Raw genomic sequence first — 18,136 nt, 5'->3', positions numbered from 1 at the left:
GGAATGTTAATAATTCCTGTCTTACAGGGTGGTTATGAGGATTAAGGGAGTTAATATATTCAAAGCACTTAGAACAGTGCTTGGCACAGAGAAAGTACTCAGTGAGCATTAGCTATTACTAGTCAGTGTGCACTAAAGGCTGTCTTTAACTGTTATTGACAAATATTCTAGAACAAGCATGATAATTATTATGTTACCTGAGCACATAATAAATTAGAGTGATTATTGTAGGAGACTTCAGTTCTTATAATTCTGGACACTTCTTTGTTCAGAACTATATTTGTACAGCTCTTAATTCCCTCTATTGCCTCCAAGTTTTCTTAATAAGTAAATAGATTCCCCATCATGGTCACTATTGCCCAGAGCCACACTGTGGTCTGTCCATTGCCCTTTTACAGATTATCATGGATGAGGTCTCAGTGGCTTTGTTCCTTTGGTCCTACCCAGGCATCAGTGTTGATCAATGTATATTTCCTTTCCCTTCTTCAGCAATGCTGTGTGTGTGTCCTCTCCTGTATGTACCACCAACTGCACTCAAGTTGGTCCTAAGAGCTTGGTCACTGTTTCCTTGAGACTTAGGGATTTTCTTCTTCTCATCCTTTAGAATCCTTCCTGAAACCCACCTTAATATGAATAAGAGAAATCTACCTTTTATGTTCCTAGTCATCCATCCATCCACCTTTCACTGGTTGATAAGCTCTTTGCCCTTGAGATTGTTATTGTGTGATCTATCCCCAACTGATATAAGAAGGTATCCTCATTCTTGTTTTATTTCCACAGTATGTTCCTCCAGATCTCTGCGTCTGCAATTTTGTGCTGGAACAGTCCCTCTCTGTGAGAGCCCTGCAGGAAATGCTTGCCAACACAGGTGAAAATGGCGGTGAAGGGGTGAGTACCTGATTTATGTTGTAGGTGGGGATTGGGACACACCATAGCCCAGAAGTACATACTTCATTTCATTCCTCCAGTTTCAAACCATGAAACCTTAAGATCCTTGACTGATCCATATAGAGATACTAAAACTTTCTGTGTTTAATTCTTATAACTGAGCAACCTTAATCCTGCTTCCTTTGGATTGATCAACTTCCATCATAAAATGGAAGAGATCACAATTGATGCTGCATGAGCAGAATATAGGTCATTGAATCTAATCCCCTTCCCTAACCCATAATCCACCAGAATGTGAGGAGGACATTGAGATGGAAAATTCTCATCAAAAATTTATGACTGTCCCAATGAAATACAACTAGGTTATAGCATTTTCGTGAGGATTTCCAGTAGAGTTCAGTCTTTGACTCCCAGAACTCCACAATTTCACTCATGATGAGAAAATGTAGAGCAGTCTTGAGTTTCTATTGTTACTAGAATGGTCCTAAGTATTAAACTGAGGACTTACGCTCCTAGCTCCCAAGTCTTTAACCAGAGACTTTTAGAATAATTTTGACTTTCTTTCCCAAATGACATACATCTATTTATATCCATTTATCATCAGGCATTTTGACTCTATGGCCTGAATATCTCAAATCCAAGCATCTCTCCCTATCCCCCTTACATACCATACTAGACAATTATCCTGTTCTGGGTTACAGCAACAGCTTACTAACTGCTTTGATTCCTTCTATACTTACCCACCTCTGCCGCCATTTTTTTTCTTTCAGCTATTATAATGTTCTTTCCAAAATGCAGATCTAATCTTTATACTTCCCTGTTTTAAAAACCCTTTGTCTTCCCACTACCTTGAGAAAAGTTCCAGATTCTTAACTAGACATAAAGCCCTTCAGGTTTTGTGAGTCCTGCTTAGCTTTCCTGTCCTATCTCTCACCACATCACCCCAGGCACTCAGTGTTCAGCCATATTGAATTCCTTTCAACTTCCTCAAACATGACAGTGCTCTTTTGCTTGTGACCATGTGTGTCAGCTATTCCCTCCATTTAGAACAGCTTCCTCCTCCTCTCTATCATCCCCTGTGTAATTTCTACTTCTCCCTCAAGGAACCAGTTTAAATATCAGATCTACTGAGAAGACTTTGTTGACCCCACAGGTTTGGGGTAGGTGTCCTTGCTTGAGCAACAGTCAGTAAATAGTTTTCCTCATTCTGTACTAGAATTGCAAGTCTAATTTTCTGCATCCTATACAGGGGAGTAAATCTCATAAGGGTAAGAACAATTTGTAGGACCTAGCACAATTTATTCTCACTTGACTCAAATGAACTCCTACAGAAGAAAGAAATGTCTCATTTGTGGTAGAAGAGCTGATGACCATGGACTCAGGAGAACCAGTATTTACATGTAGGTCATCTTCCAGCTCGTAGTGTGATCTTACATGAGGCTTATTATCTCTTGGGGTGTTCTCACCTATAAAATTAGAATGTTTAATTAGTTTTCTAGGGTCTTTAACACCAGTGTTTGTGATTCTTCGCTCTTCTGGTTTAAAATAATATGCTTTTTCAGCCACCTGAGAATAGCTTTTTTTTTTTGTACTGCACAGCATTAGCACACAGGTGAGTTTTTTTCCTTTGGATGTTCATTGCAGTCTGTGTCTGCTTCCCCCTTGCCTTAACCTCAGTACCAGGGCTTTCCTCCATAGACATCTACCCATCAGCTCTGTGGAACAAGTCTATTTTTAACTCTTTATTCTTTTTCCAAAACCAACAACTCATCATTGATAGACCTCTTTGGTGAGGGGGAACTGGTTGATTTGGAATATTAGCACTTTCAGTTTCAACCAGCTAGATTCTGCCTACTTATGGCCCAAGGATAGAAATTGGGAAGATAGAAGCTATGTTAACTGGAGAACTATCTCTTGGGCATTCTCTTACCCTGTTTTGCTCAAAAAGTATATTTGAAATGACTTCATTTTCATTTAGCTTGAGTGGTTCAGAAAGTTCTGTACACGACAAAGTAGATGCAGAAGTTCTGGTTATAATCCTTGCTCTTCTTAATTGCCATGCACTTAAATAATAGTCTTAACTTGGTTTGTCTTAAGAATAAATAGCCATCACCCTGTTACCCCAGTTGAGCACTCGGTGTTATACACAGCTAATGAATCATTGAACACTATGTCAAAAACTAATGATGTGCTATATGTTGGCTAATTGAACATTTAAAAAAGCACAAGAATCAAAAAAGAATAATAAATAGCAAGTCATTTTCCAAAGAGAATGTGAAGACCAGCTTGTAAGAGTGAGTACTTAGTTTGGAACATACAAATAAGACCTACCTTAAATATCAGCCGTGTTGGAGGAGAAGGTTACTCAATATAATTATATATTTCAGGGGCCATCTTAAATTTGCCATATTTAAAAATCAGTACATTAAATCTTATTAGGCAATTCATTCTCTTTGAAAATTGAGTCCAAAATAAATGACCTGTGACATGTTTATTAAGTATTTATTAGATAACAGTAATCATTACATGGGTCAGACTCTGGAATTCCCCATGTATCATGTTGCCTTTTTGTGCTATTTTACCAAAGATAAGAGTTCTCATCTTGATGCATATCATCATCATCATCATTATCATTGATGAGTGATCTTAGAACTAAGAGGAAGGGACTAGGAAGGAGAGCTGGAATCTTCTGAAATTATTAAGATGTTCCTTTTTGGTGGTTCTATTAACTAGACACCTGGCTAAGAGCTTCAGCTACTGTAACCCTCTTGCAATGCTCTCACAATTCCATCTGGGTTCCCGATCTTTACTGTGAGAAATAATATTTTTATATAACCTCTTGAGTCTGACTGTTTTGCTTTCCTGAAGTGATTCCTGTGCACATTTACCATTAGTATTTAATTTGATTTTAGACGATAATATTCAGCAGGGAAGGAAAAGGGGAGGGGGAGGAAGTGAGTTAACATGACAGACCATAATGATTCCCTGGGAAGCCTGGGGATGTTTGAGTGGGATGACGCTTCCTTTGTATGCCAGTCTATTCTGTTTGGAAATAGGCATTTACTGCTTTTAAATAGATATTACTTTCACTAATGATCATGACTGCCACCAAATGGGATGCTTTGAAGAGTGTAATTTTTCCTTCTAGCCATCAATTGGTCCTCATGTAGTGTGTCTGTTCACTGCTGTGCTGCAACTGAACATGTTTAAAAAATGACTTTGGTGGTTTATTTATTCACGTGATCAGGGTACAGAAGTCTCTTTGCAAGGATTTACAGTTCTGCAGCAATTCCCCTTGCTAACGGAAAACAAAGGTGTCCAGCTTTGTTTAACAACAGAGTTTGTTCTTGAACTGTCCTTAGCTATTGCAAATAGCTTGTGGGACCCAGCTTTGTGTTGAAAAGGAGAGAAAAATGAGGCCAAGAACGTGGGGTGCTCCCCAGAGTCTGCCCTAGCTGAGTTCATCTTAGGGTCAATTTGACTCTGATTAAATCCTATCTGATTTTATTCTGGAGAAAATTACCAAGAGATAGATGTTTGGCACCGTAGCCAGTTAGACTGAAGTTTGAAGTAAAACCCCTGCATACAGACATTAAAATATTTTCACATTTTTGATTGATTGGACCTACCATATGTGAAATACTCAGATGCTTTCAGCAGGACGTGCTGTGAAAAGAGATGTTGGCCTGTCCCTCCGAGCCCTCCATCCCACCATCCCCTAGAAATGACTTTGAAGAGAGAGCAGGCAGCATCTGGCGTGAGAAAAGCTCTGTCTTTAGAGCTGGGCAGATGTGTTTTCAGTCCAGGCTATATGCATCAGGTGACCTCTGGGGCTTATTTTTCCTTTCTGTACCTTACTTTCCAAATCTTCAAAATACAACCTACCTCATGGCGTTGGGTAGAAGAAATTAAATGATAGAAATCTCTACCAGTCCTGAAAAGATATATTGGTTCCTCTTCATCTCCTCTCCACTCCCTCCTTTCATATTCAAATGCCTCACGGGAAGGAGAAGTCCACGCTGTATGACCAGGTGCACAGAACTCCAAGTGGGTTTTGATGTGAATGGGCATAATGCTTCTAAAACTGAAAGGCCTTGATTAACACAATTACCAGCTGCACTTCTTCTGATAAGGGCTCCAGTTTTCTCTAAAACTTGACTTAATCATGGTTAGACTTCTACCACTTAAAAAAAAAAAAAGCTACACATATAAAATGCATTCATGTTATGATTGCCTTGTTAATGTTATACTTTATATAAGACAAAAGAACAGATAGCATCATGAGCACCTAAGATCTGCGTCACTTTTGTTGCTAGAATGTCCAGAATGCTAATACACAATCAGCCTTTTAACCTTAGTTGGGAGATGTGACCTGGAAAGCTATTACATCTGCAAGAGCTCTTCTCATGGCTAACCTCACGGAGAGGTAGTTCTTTAATTTACCCTGTTACTTTTGCGATCGTCCTACTAACCCACAAAGGAGCATCAGACGCCTTTCATTTTCCCCTATCTTTAGAGGGGGAGTATGATATGCAATAAAGCTGCAGGAGAAATGCACCTGTGTGGTCTACAACACAGTTGCCTGAGGAGGAAGAGCTGTGCCCCCTGAGAATCTAGGGATTGTTCCCTGGCACTATGTGGCCTTCGAACTGGCAGTGAGACTTAATCTCACATTATGCTGTATTTGTGTAAAGGTCGTTAAAGTACATGTCACGAGATACTTACCTTGTAGTCAAGGTCAGGACATTCATCCATTTTATAAAGCCACAGAAAGGTGGCAACAACATTTAAAAAGAATGCTCAGAAGATACATCTACCTTGAGCTTGATAGGTAATAAAGAAATCAAAACAGGTGATGAGGAGGAGGGTTAGAAGCCGCTTAGCTAAAGTTTGAACTCAAGCTGTACCCAGATGTAGAGATCTTGTATGAACTCATCCAGAACAAAGAAGGCTGATCGGATCCTTACCTCTTTACTCCTTATCCCCGAGTTCCCATTTCTATATTGTAGAAGAGATGGGATACCCCCTCATCCAGAGTTAGCCTCTCAGTCTGAGTTTTTTTTTTTTTTATCTTCCTTTCTCAGCTGTCAGCAAAGAGCCAGAGTGAGAATTGATTTTGGTATGTGTATGGAAAGGGAACATGACTGATGGAGGAACTATGTACCCAGTTCTAAATAAACCGCATCCCCATTGACATTTTTTTAAGACTACATTTTTTTAAAAGAGAAATCATTTAATGAATCAAATCTAACAGTAGGCATTAACTACACCTTTAGAATAGTACATAAGATTTCCTTTGGAGAAAAACTACAAAGCCACTTCTGCATGAATTATGCTATAAGTCCTAGGACCTGCCCACATATGCCCTAAAGCCAGGGTAGCCAGGACACACCAAAATAGCCCCATAGGGGTTCAAGCTCAAACTTTCCTTGCCCTTGTTGGTAAAAGCCACTACCTCAGGCTCTCCAAGTACCTCCTCAGTGCCCACAATGAGGAGCCCCTCTCCCCCAACATGGTCCAGGTGCCTGTCTGGTGGTTCTACCTGAGGATAGTACCCCTGTCTCACGCCTAATTAGAGCAGGATGCCACAGCATCCTTGACTTGACTTGGCCCTGCTTTTTCTTTTGAAGTGGAGAAAAATAATATTCCGATTTTGGACGCTGCCCTTTCTGTTTTACCTTACAGCTGGTTATCCATACCTGCTAAGAAAATAGTATTGTTGTATTTAAAAATAATTAAACCTATTGGTGAAATAGTTCTTACACATAAAAGTATGTGTCAAAAGCCACTTTTTACACTCTTTGCTGTGTTAGAGTTCACTCAGGTTGGCTCATGGGAGGCAGCCTGTTTGAGGGATGAACCTGGGAGGCCAGAGGTTAGGGTTAGTCCTGACGCTGCCCACTGGGGGTCTGATTGTGCCAAATCGCCTACTCCTCTGGGATTTTGTTTCACGATCTCTAAATACAGACACCACGTAGATGGAAAAGAACTTTCTCCTGTGTGTGAGGGTTCTCATGCACCCAGTTAAAAAAGGAAAAACGTCACTACTCTATTGTTCTTGTGTGTAGCCCGTCACTGATTAGGTGTGGAAATGGTAGCCTGTTTGTGTTAGCCACTGGTCTCGAGATCCTGGCTCCCATAATTTTAGGTACAGTTGAATCAGTGTGTTTATTCTCTTACTACCTTGTTGTGGACAAAGAATTCCCCAAATTCAGTCTAAGATGGAGTGATGACTATATAATTTAAAATTTTTTTTGAGACCTGAATCCTCTATAAAGTTTTTTGTGGGAGAATATGGGATGTATTGGATATGTTCTGTAGCTTTGACAGAACTTTCTTCAAGGAGCCAGATATCATTTTCAGAAATTAACTAATCATGAGGGGCCTCCACATTAAGGTTTTTAGTCTTTTTTCACAGACCAAATTCTCATTCAACATCTATCCCCTTTTGTGCTCCTTTCTTTCCCCCTTCTTATAGTTCTCTCGCATGTTATGCTATGATTTTAGGCATTTATGCTGATAATAATGGATTTTAGTGTTTCTGATAAGCTGACATTTATGAAAATGCATGCAGGTAACTCATAATTCATTTTTGAGCTGGCCTTTTGATAACATATCCAATTAAAATATGCCATCTGGAAGACCTTAGTTCATGGTAAAAAGGTAGCTCTTCAGTTTAAAAAAAAAAATCGAAATGATTGTTTGCAGTATTTCTAAGAAAAAAAAATTCCAAGTTTGCCTGATGTAGTTATGGACCATTTTCTTTGGGTGGATTTTCTTATATAAAGGTAATTATGAAAAGTGCACACAAATTTAGGCGGTAGCGTGCGGCTTTCTTGTTTCTTGATTACATCAGCGCTGTACTGGGGGGAGAAAGTAGAAACAAACTTTTACATCTAATGCCACTGCTCACCTCTCACTAGAACAACCGCATGCTCACCAGGTGGGAAATCTACCCTCTTCATTCTCATTGGGATTTCCCCCCCTACAGTAAGCATCAGTAGATAATTCAAATTACTTGAAAGCTTTCAGCAAGACCTGCATCCAATAAATATCCATTTACTGTCTTGTTTTTGATTTTGCTAGCTCAGTGACCTATCGGAATGGGTATGTTATTCACTCCTTTAATATACATGTACTTTGCATGGACAACTGACTTCAGCTTACATGTAATGAGCCGGGCTTCTCATGTGTGAGTGTCCAGGGCAAATTTCCATTCTTCGTGCCTCTGCAATGAAAACAAACAAACAAACAAACAGCCCTGCACCACACTTCAACCTCATGGAATTAGACGGGGCTGCACACTTCAAAATTGGTTGCCAGGCAGCTTGTTAAAACCACTGCTCTGCAATTAGAAGAATGGCCTGCCTGGGGAGTCCTTTTTTTCCCCCCGTGAAGACATTGAATTTTCATTAAATTCAATGTCTCTTTTTAAATTCTGCATGTGGTCTGGATGGCTGGTGGCCCTAGAGATGACCTTGGGAAAATGACAGAAGTGTGCAGCCTCGCCTTCGCCCCAGCTTCTCAGTGCTCCCACCCTCTCCTAGTGCCATTGTGGGATCCCAGCGCTGCTCTTCCGTGGGGCTGTAATTCATCATCAGAATGGAAAAAGCTAGTTAGTCTTCCCTTCTCATCCAACATCCCTAAAATGAACTAGCAGAAGAAGGAAATGTTACATGCAATCATTAAGAATAACCATGAAGGTTAACTAGCTTTTTACATTTCTTCATATCCCAAGTAGAAACATTTTCAAGTGAAAGAACCCATAGAGTGAATTTTTAAAGCTCCTGATGAACCAGTCCGCTCCCCTCCTCCCTGAAGATAGTGTTCCAGCATTAGTGAAATTGCCTTTTCTTTGGGGAAATGTTTTCATTCTGAGTCGGGTGCCTCTTATTTAAAACCGATATGGCTTTGTGATTCTGGTGGTGTTTTGCAAATGTGGTAACATTTAGCCTGCTAATGTTACACAAACCCTGGAGTTCTTTCCTTTCTTGCTGTTGACCTTCAGTGCTCTGTTAGTCTAGTCTTGCCCTGACAACCTCAGCATCCTAGAAAGCCTGAGCTTCTTTCCTGTGGCTGGACTAAAGGCAGTTCCTTGTGCTGTTTTGGTTTTGACATTTTAATTGCAAAAAATGTAAATATTTTTATTAAGGTTTCTTAGAGGAGTGAGGAGGGATTGGGGCCTCTAAGCTTTATCGGGGGTGGGGGGCATATTGATGAGAGATCTTTCTGAATTTAAAAAAATTAACTGTTTAGTTGGGGGGCACAGGGGCAGAGATGGGTTATAAAACTGGATTCCAGCAGCAGCATTTTTAGGAATGTGTTTTAATTCTAAATTATAAGCTATTTGAATTTAGGTGAAATCTTTTGTGTTAAAACCCTTGCTTACCTTTTAAAAATGGAGTACATTTGGAATTCAAGAAATCCTGGGAGAATAGAAACCTTTCAGTTTATTAGACTTTTCCTTTGATCGTGTAATTTACTTTTTAACAGCTACTTGCGTTTAAATTATGTATTTGTAGGGAGAATTGAATGAACTAGAAAAAAACTTCAACTTATCTCCATTTCATGAAAATTTAATGAAAGCACCTATGTGGATATTCTGGTGAACAAAAATTAACTCGGTGTCAAAGAAATCCTGGTCTCAACTGACGTTTCAATCCTCAGTGGAGTAAAAAGCCTGTGGCTAGCGCCCCAAGATTACTACTATCTGTTTTAAGAATGGAAGACCCTGGGGGTGCCTGGGTGGCTCAGTGGGTTAAAGCCTCTGCCTTCGGCTCAGGTCATGATCTCAGGATCCTGGGATCGAGTCCCACATCAGGCTCTCTGCTCAGCAGGGAGCCTGTTTCCTCCTCTCTCTCTCTGCCTACTTGTGATCTCCATCAAATAAGTAAAATTTTTTAAAAAAGAGAGAGAGAGAGACTCTTAATCTCGGGAAACAAACTGAGGGTCCCTGGAGGGGAAGGGGGTGAGAGGGATGGGGTGTCAGGGTGATGGACATCAGGGAGGGCATGTGCTATGGTGAGCGCTGTGATCTGTGTAAGACTGATGAATCACAGACCTGTACCCCTGAAACAGATAATACATTATGTGTTAATAAAAAAATTAAAAATTAAAAAATAAAAGAATGCACGAAGGGCTGATCCCATGTCCGTGGGGCCAGCACCGCATGAGTTTTAGCTGAAGAACAGCCTTTGGGAATTGACTTGAGAAGGTGTTTCCTCTTCCCCTGAGTCCTGCCAACTGGGCCAGGTGGGACCAGTGATGGAAACTCATGGCAAAGACTGTTCCTGAAAGACCTCTTCTCCTGTCTTGGGTGAGATATTAGAAAGGTAAGTTGAATGCAGTACTTTAAAAAAACAACAATTAGAAAACAAATAACTATTTAGGTATATACACATTAAATTTACAGGACTTGGTCTTAGGGATTTCCAGAATTATTGCTGGGGTACTCAAGGCTTCAGGTTCTGTCTTTTCAGTGGGTGAGGGTAACTGGATTGGGATTGCTGAGGCGCCTTGAGTCAGTCCAGTGGAGAGTTGTGATACTGACTCTGAAACTGAAGGCAGCACTTCGTGTTTGCGTTCGGGCCCAGTTACAGGTGCCAAAGAAGATGGCATGTTGCCCCAGTAGTCTACAGAACTGTCTCCCTATGATAGGACCCTGCCAACTTTATGTCCTGCCCCCAGGTTTTCACGTGCCAGCTTGGGAAAGGGATATTGGGATATTGTCCTAAGGTCTTACCATTAGGATTCATATGAATTTTGGAAATAATGACCTGACACGGTGAAATATCTCCAACTCCTATTCCGTCTCTCAGCCTTGAATGGATCCAATAGCTCGTTTCTGGAGATTTCCAACAATAGGAGAAAGGGAGGGCAAATATTTAACAAGATGCATTTTAGGATCTCTTGCTCTGCTCAGAGTTGTGCATTTTGTGGCGGGATGGATTGCCTTTTCGCCTCCCACACCCGCCCCACCCCCACCCCGGCAGGCCCTCCCACTATCTCCCTCCAGCACCCCAGGCCCCAGGGGGGTGCAGAGGGCCCTGGGGGGCAAATCTAAATGTCGGGAATACAATCCTCTGATCTCAGGCAGTGGAACTGGGTCACTTGGAGGATGAGCAGCAGTGGTTTCCCTGTTCCGTGTTCCTTGTTGGCAGCCACTGGGATGTGTGAAGGGTGAAGCAACAGGGATAGACAGATCCCTGGTTTATGAGCTGCACTGATTTCTCTCAAAGTAAGTGAGGGAGGCACGAGGATGGCCATACTCCCGCGGCCTCTGGAGAATGTGGTCTCCAGCTGGCCTGTTGATATGGAGCTCCGCTTCCTGGTCTTCTTACCTACAGCACACATCCCTCAGCAACTCCTTGCCGTCTCTCTCCCCAGGTGGAGTTCCCTAGGCTGTGGTTGCTTCACCTCTAACATTATTTACGTCGTTTGCAACTTTTTATTCGATTTTGTTAGCTTGAGCTGTTCCCATGGCAACCAGGAGCGGCAAGTTCACTCTGCTGAATTCTGGTCCTGACGGGTCCAGTTCTGCCTGCCTTCCTCTCACCTAGTGTTTTATGCTCACAGGAATTAGAAAATCCTCCTCGGATCCGCCGGCCTCTTTCCCTTCTACATCCCTAAACACTCACGGACTTGTGCACTTTTCAAAATGTATATTAACTTCATTTTAATTTTGTTAATGGACCTTAGTGTTTTTCTTTCTTGTGGAGAGCAGACATCACTCCACATTTCCCCACACTTGCACTTGTCTTTCCAAATGTATCCCCTGCAAAAGAGGAATCTATCTGTCCTTTATTTTCCTCTGTAGTGGTCTACTACTAAAATATTCCAACAGAAGCAAAACAGTTTATTGTAATTTCTTGTATTAAACTGTGTTAAGAAGCTCCAAGTTCTTCTGAACGGTGATGTCACAATTGTTGTATTTTGAGAAGTGTGTCAAAATAATCAAGACATTTCCATATTTGACATTTATTTATGTCTCATCCCATAAGAGCTACTTCCATTTGTCTTCAAATCCTGGCACAAAGCGTAGGTATATCCAGCCCCAAATGATCCTGTTTTAACAAACGTGAATGTGTCTAACCCTCCAAACCACAAGACTTTTGCATCTATAAGATCTACTCTAAATATACTCACTTCATCTGGGAAAGGAAAGTTGGGCTGAATCCACCTTTTCCCCACACATCCTATTGGGTTCCAGAGCAGAGGCAGGTGAGACATCAACCTACCCCTTATGTTCCCAGCCTCCTTGAAGTTAGGGACACTTGGCTCCAGAAAGCCCAGTTTGTAGCCTATGAGATCCTGCCCTGCAGTCTGTCCCAGATAGAGTTCCTACAATTTTTCAGACTGGATTTTTTTTTTTTTTTAAAACAGTAATCCCCATGATAGTTTACTAGTAAGGGACAACGGGGTCACCATGATAACAAATCAGTGACAAGAGCTGAACACATTATCCAGGCCTCTTCCACCTGCTAAATAGCCTCTCTAATGTACATCCTTGTTTTATAATCTAGGGATTGAAAAATAACATCAATATAAAGCAATTATAATTTGAACTGAGAAGACTTTAAGACTACTGGAAACTGGACTTTGCATTACAGTGACCTTGCCCACACTGTGTCACCCCATTCCTTGCTCTAGTATTACTTAGACTCTCTTCTCTTTCCGAATACCCTGCACATTACAAAATACAGTCATCGTTTTCTCTGTGATGCCCGGATCCCTTGTGCTTGGTCAGAGGGAGTGCATGGGAGCCTCCTGAAAGTCACTGCTGAGGTCTTTGAGAGCATCCTTGCTCCAATGTGGCAACAAGGCAGCCCAGACTGATCGTAATTCTTCTGTCACAAACATGAACTTGAACAACTCTGGTTCCATTTCATGGAGAGCAAGTCAGAGGCAAACCTCTGGTGTTAGAGATGCATATGACATAGCCTCCGCTATGGCCAATGGAGGAGATATTAGCAGGATGCAGAGGAGAGGTTACGTCATGCACCTTAGGGATTCTTTATTTTTATGAAGAACGTAAAGATCCCAATGATATCTCTGGTATAATTCCAGTATCATTCAATTTTTCCTGTCTTTATATGAGCCCTTATTAAGCTTTTCTTTTCTCTTTGAGATAACAGATTTCCTGTGGTCTTTAGCTATATTGTACTATGCTGTGCCTTCTCCATTTACTTAAAAAGCACTTTTGGAGAACCTCCTGTATGTTGTTTCCATCTTCTGGCTTCATGGCCCCGTTTTCTAGCATGTTAAGGAAGATCTTCCTTGATTCTTCAAGCTGCTTAAACAGCGATGGTTCAGTATTGATTAGTAGACATTAATAGGTTACCAGGAATTTTTATAGTGGCCTTGGCTTAAGTCCGTCCATCCCTCTGGCTCTCCCTCTCACTTTGGACCGACTCTGTTAGATAACCTGTTACCTTCTTCCGGTTCCTGGGGATCATTAGCAGCAGTGTCTTGCAGAGTAATAAGCAGAGATCAGCTATAGTGTTTTCTTTTTTTAAGCTCTGTTGAGGTAAAACTGACATATAATACTTGTGTAAGTTTAAGGTATGCAGCGTAATGACTTGACATTCATATACTGTAACATTATTACCACAGCAAGTTTAGTTAGTAACTACTATCTCATGTAGGTACAAAAATTTTTTCCTTGTGATGAGAACTTTTAGGATGTACTCTTAGCAACTTTCAAATATACCATAGATCAGTGTTATTTCTCATCCTCAATCATGTTGTACATGACATCCTCAATACTGATTCATAACTACAAGTTTGTCCCTTTCGACCACATTTACTTAATTACTACTTCTGGTAGCCACAGATATGATCTCTTTTCCTATGACTTTGCCTCTTTTTAGATTCCATACATAAGTGAGATTATACAGTTTTGTCTTTCTCTGTCTTATTTCCCTTAGCATAACATCCTCGAGGTTGTGACTGAATAGTATTCCATCGTGTGTGTGTGTGTGTGTATACACAGACCTATCGTATTCTTCTGTCACAAACATGAACTTGAACAACTCTGGTTCCATATCATGGAGAACAAGACACAGGCAACTTCTTTGTCTGTGTATACACACACACACACACACACACCCCACAAACTTCTTTATCCATTCATCTGTTGATGGACACTTAGATTGTTTTCATGTCTGGACTATTATAAATAATGTTGCATGAATATGGGGGTGCAGATCTCTCTTCCATACAGTAATTTCTTTTATTTTGGACAGATACCCAGAGATGGCATTGTTAGATCATATGGTGGTTCTATTTTGAATTTTTTGAGGAACATACATATTGTTTTCCGCAGTGGCTATATCAATTTACATTGCTAACAATGGTGCATGAAGTTTCCTTTTTCTCTATATCCTCGCCAGCTTTGTTATCCCATGGAGGTTTTTTGTTTTGTTTTGTTTTTTGCGGGGTGTCAGGGGAATGATTGCCATTCTGACACATGTGAGATGACATCTTATTGTGGTTTTAATTTGCATTCCCTGATGATTAGTGATGTTGAACAACTTTTTGTGTATCGCTTGGCCATTTTCATGTCTTTTTTTAAGAAAGATGTCTATTTGGTTATTTTTTAATTGGATTATTTAAGGTTTTTTGCTATTGAGTTGTCTGAGTTCTTTATACATCAGATATTAATTCCTTATCAGACACATGATTTGTTAATATTTTCTTCCATTCTGTAGGTTGCCTTTTTTACTTTGTTATTTCTTCTACCGTGCAAATTTTTGGTTTGACACAGTCCCACTGGTTTATATTTCATTTTGTAGTTTGTGCATTAGATGTCATCTTAAAAATAATCCATTGATAAGGCCTATGTCAAGGAATTTCCCCTGTTCTCTTCTAGGAGTTTTATGGTTTCAGGTCTTACATTTAGGTCCTTAGTCCATTTCAAGTTTTTTGTGTGTGTGTGAGTGGTGTAAGCCAGGAGTCAGTTTTGTTCTTTTACATTTAAATATCCACTTTCTCCAGCATTGTTAATTGAACAGACTGTGTTTTCTCCATCAAGTATTCTTGGCTCCCTTGGCAAATATTAGTTGACTATGTATGCGTGGGTTTATTTCTGAGCTCTTGATTCTCTTCCATGGGTCTATGTACATCTGTTTTTACACCAGTACTATACTGTTTTGATCCCTTTATCTCCATAATAAAGCTTGAAATCATGAAGTGTGGTGCCTGCTGCTTCGTTCTTCTCTCCCTCTCCCAGTATTGCTTTAGCTTTGTGGGTCTTTGTGGTCCCATATACATTTTAGGTGGTTTTTCTACTTCTGTGAAAAATGTCATGGGACTCTCAACAGGGATTGCATTGAATCTATGGATGACTTAGTATAGACATGTTGACAATATTCTTCCAATCCATGTACTTCTCAGTATAAAGAACTTTCATCTTGGTTAAATTTATTCCCAAGTATTTTATTGTTTTGGGTGCTATTGTAGACGAGATCCTTTTCTTTATTTTTTAGCTAGCTCATTGTTTGCAATGTTATTTTCAGTTCCAAGTCACCATATTACATTCACGAGAACTACCAACCCCCCTGGGCAATGATGGATGGATTGATTTTTCTCCAGCCATCGAAGGAGGGAAATACCAACACAACTGAAGTTTAGTTTTATTTGGGGGTTCGGATTGTGAACCGTACTCCATGTTTCTGAGCGTCTCCCCTCCTCCTCTCACAGATCAGTGTTGCTAATTTTAGTATTTCCCTCACTCAACAAAGCTTCCCTTGCAGCTCAAGGGAAGTTGGGTTTTCCTGTCAGTCTTAGTAGGTTCTCCTTCCGGTGTCAGGGTGATGAATTTCCTCTCTGCACAGTGGGGAGAAAAACAGATCCAGAGGTGCTTTGCCTTACCCATTCCCTGGCTTCCATTCACAGATCAGCAGAAAAGACTTCTTTTTTTAAAACAAAGAAACAAAACAGTGTTATTTTTCTCTTTGACAGAGAGCTGGGTGGGAGCTGGAACACAGAGACCTAAGCGAGGCCTCTGAAGGGCGGGCCTTTGACAGCAGCCGTGTGAAGGGCCCTGATTAAACATTAGAGGATTCAGAACACCTCTAAGAGACACGAGCCTTGCAGACACAGAAAAGCAGAAAAAATTGTTCGTTTTCAATTGTAAAAATTGCAAATCATTCAATTGTAAACTGTAAAAGTTGCCAATAAAAATGCAGAGTGCTGACGTGTAGCCTTCGGGGCAGGGGTCCTAAGAAAGCACAGAACCAGAGTGAAAACGGCAGGGATGACTGAGTAGGGAGAGGAGTGACCCAGTAGTATCGGAGAAAAGTAAAAGACCTTCCCCCTAACCTGCTCTGTTCTTTGCCATAAACTCTATCTTTTCCCAGGCCCAGTGGAGTCCAGGTTGGTGGGGAAGGAGGTCCAGAATATGGACAAGGCAGCTCAGGAAGAGTGTAGCTTCCCTTCAACATGGTGAAGAGGAGTGGGTCTCGGGGTCCTCGTGGTGGGACTCACCACATATATGTGACAGTAGGGATTTTGTCTTTCCATCTGTCACAAAGATGCCAGTAGAGCTCAGGGACGGAGAAGCAGAGAAAGTCAATTTTTAGTTTGACAACAGCTGTCAAGTACAAGGGGAAGCACCCATATTTGTTCTTTGCATCATGGGGGTTCTAGAGAAATGCTAAAAGGTAAAATCAGTCACTGGTCCAGAAGGACATATCTGAGAACATAGAAGTACTTGCTGGCTCTAAGTATCCTACGGATGACTTGGATGAGGTCTCCAGTGGGGTTGAGGAGTCCCAGAGGGGTGATTCTCCAGACTGGCTGTTTATTGGAACCACCTGAGAACCCAGGCCCCATCACAGACCTATAAATGAGCAGCTTAGGGAATTGGTCCAGGCTTTACTGCTGTAGAGGATTTGTTTTGCTTGTTTTGTTTTTGTTTTTAAGGCTCTACCAGTGATTCTGATAGATAGCCGAAGACTGCTTGTCTACAATCAGTCCATGAAATGTTCAGAATGATTGTGCTATTGTATTGTAATGATTATAGCTATTGTATTGAGCAGAATAGATAAAAAGTATTAGGGGCACCTAGCTTCCTTACACGGGCCCATAGGTATACAGAATCAGCTTCTCCACCCAAGGCCACTTCAAGAAAAGATCAGGCTGTGTGTTTGTTTTGCTCAGATATATGGCCCCGGGCTTGTTGTATGGATGTAGAAAGAACAGGATGAATTGATGTCTGTCCAGCAAGATCATAATTGGGACTGGTATGAGGAATGAAAGAACATCCAGGAGAGAGAAAAAATAGGTTAAGGAGTGCAGGAGAAAGGAAGGTGGGTCAAAGATCAAAATAGAATCGATATCATTTTCTGCCTCATAGCCCACATGGGTAAACATGCTTGCACACAGTAGGACTCAATGGCAGTTTTATGATAAAAACTTACTCCTATTTTTATTATCCATAGAATGAACAGGGATTTTTTTTTTTTCTCCTAGAGAAATAGTAGATTACAGACAGTGTTTGATTTTTTTCATGTCAAGGTAATCTGACCTTTCAGATGTTAAACTCTTTGTAGAAAATATTGATTGTATGTTAGCTTGGATGAAAGGCCAGGATTTTGCAGAGTGCTTAGTCTTGACCCTCTGAGGCTGCTGGTCCACTGTTTCCTCAAAGGCCTGACGAATGATGAGTATGGGTGGTTCAAATCATAACCAGAGCAGTAATTGGAAAACAAATCCGGCTGCTTGGGTTCTTTTATGTGATGAATGAAATGGGCAATGTCAGGTTCTTAGAAGTCTGTTAGTTAGCTATGGGACAAAGGGGCAAACATGACTTCGGAGAAAATAATTGCTTCACCTCTTTCTGAAGTATACTTGCCATCAATCTAATTGTCATTACTACCCTGACAAATATCTCCTGTCATTTTGTTCTCTTCAAAGATGCCATAAAAAGAAACATGTGTTAGAGCTCCCATTCTGGCTGTCTGGTTTCTCTGGGACATCTATGTTCAAAGGAAAGCACAGATGTTTCTAGAATGACCTTGTGCTGAGTTTGGAGGCATCCCAAGAGCCAGCTCTTTCCCCACCATGGAGAATGCGTATCTTCCTGTTTCAGAATCAGTGTTTGTGAGGGGCCTCTGTTGGCTCAGTCAGCCCCATATCCGGAGGGGTAGAGGGAGGAGGAGTGTCTCTGCTCAGCAGGGTGTTCGCTTCTCCCCTGCCCTTTCCTTCTGTGCTCTTGGTCTCAAATAAATAAATTAAATATTTGAAA

At 40.9% G+C, this 18,136-nt stretch overlaps 1 protein-coding gene across 1 annotated transcript in view; it reads left to right on the top strand.

The window, feature by feature from the left end:
- Window positions 1–18,136, top strand: part of RYR3 (ryanodine receptor 3) — a 511,070-nt gene that overhangs the window by 187,182 nt on the left and 305,752 nt on the right. Inside the window, exon 3 of the mRNA XM_032343182.1 lies at window positions 781–888. Coding sequence (XP_032199073.1) covers window positions 781–888 — 108 coding nt within the window. The remainder of the gene's footprint in view (window positions 1–780; window positions 889–18,136) is intronic.

The sequence above is a fragment of the Mustela erminea genome, chromosome 5 (assembly GCF_009829155.1).
Source record: "Mustela erminea isolate mMusErm1 chromosome 5, mMusErm1.Pri, whole genome shotgun sequence".
NCBI classification, from domain to species: domain Eukaryota; kingdom Metazoa; phylum Chordata; class Mammalia; order Carnivora; family Mustelidae; genus Mustela; species Mustela erminea.
The sequence above is the reverse complement of the archived record's forward strand: the minus strand, read 5'-3'. Positions and strand labels throughout refer to the sequence as shown.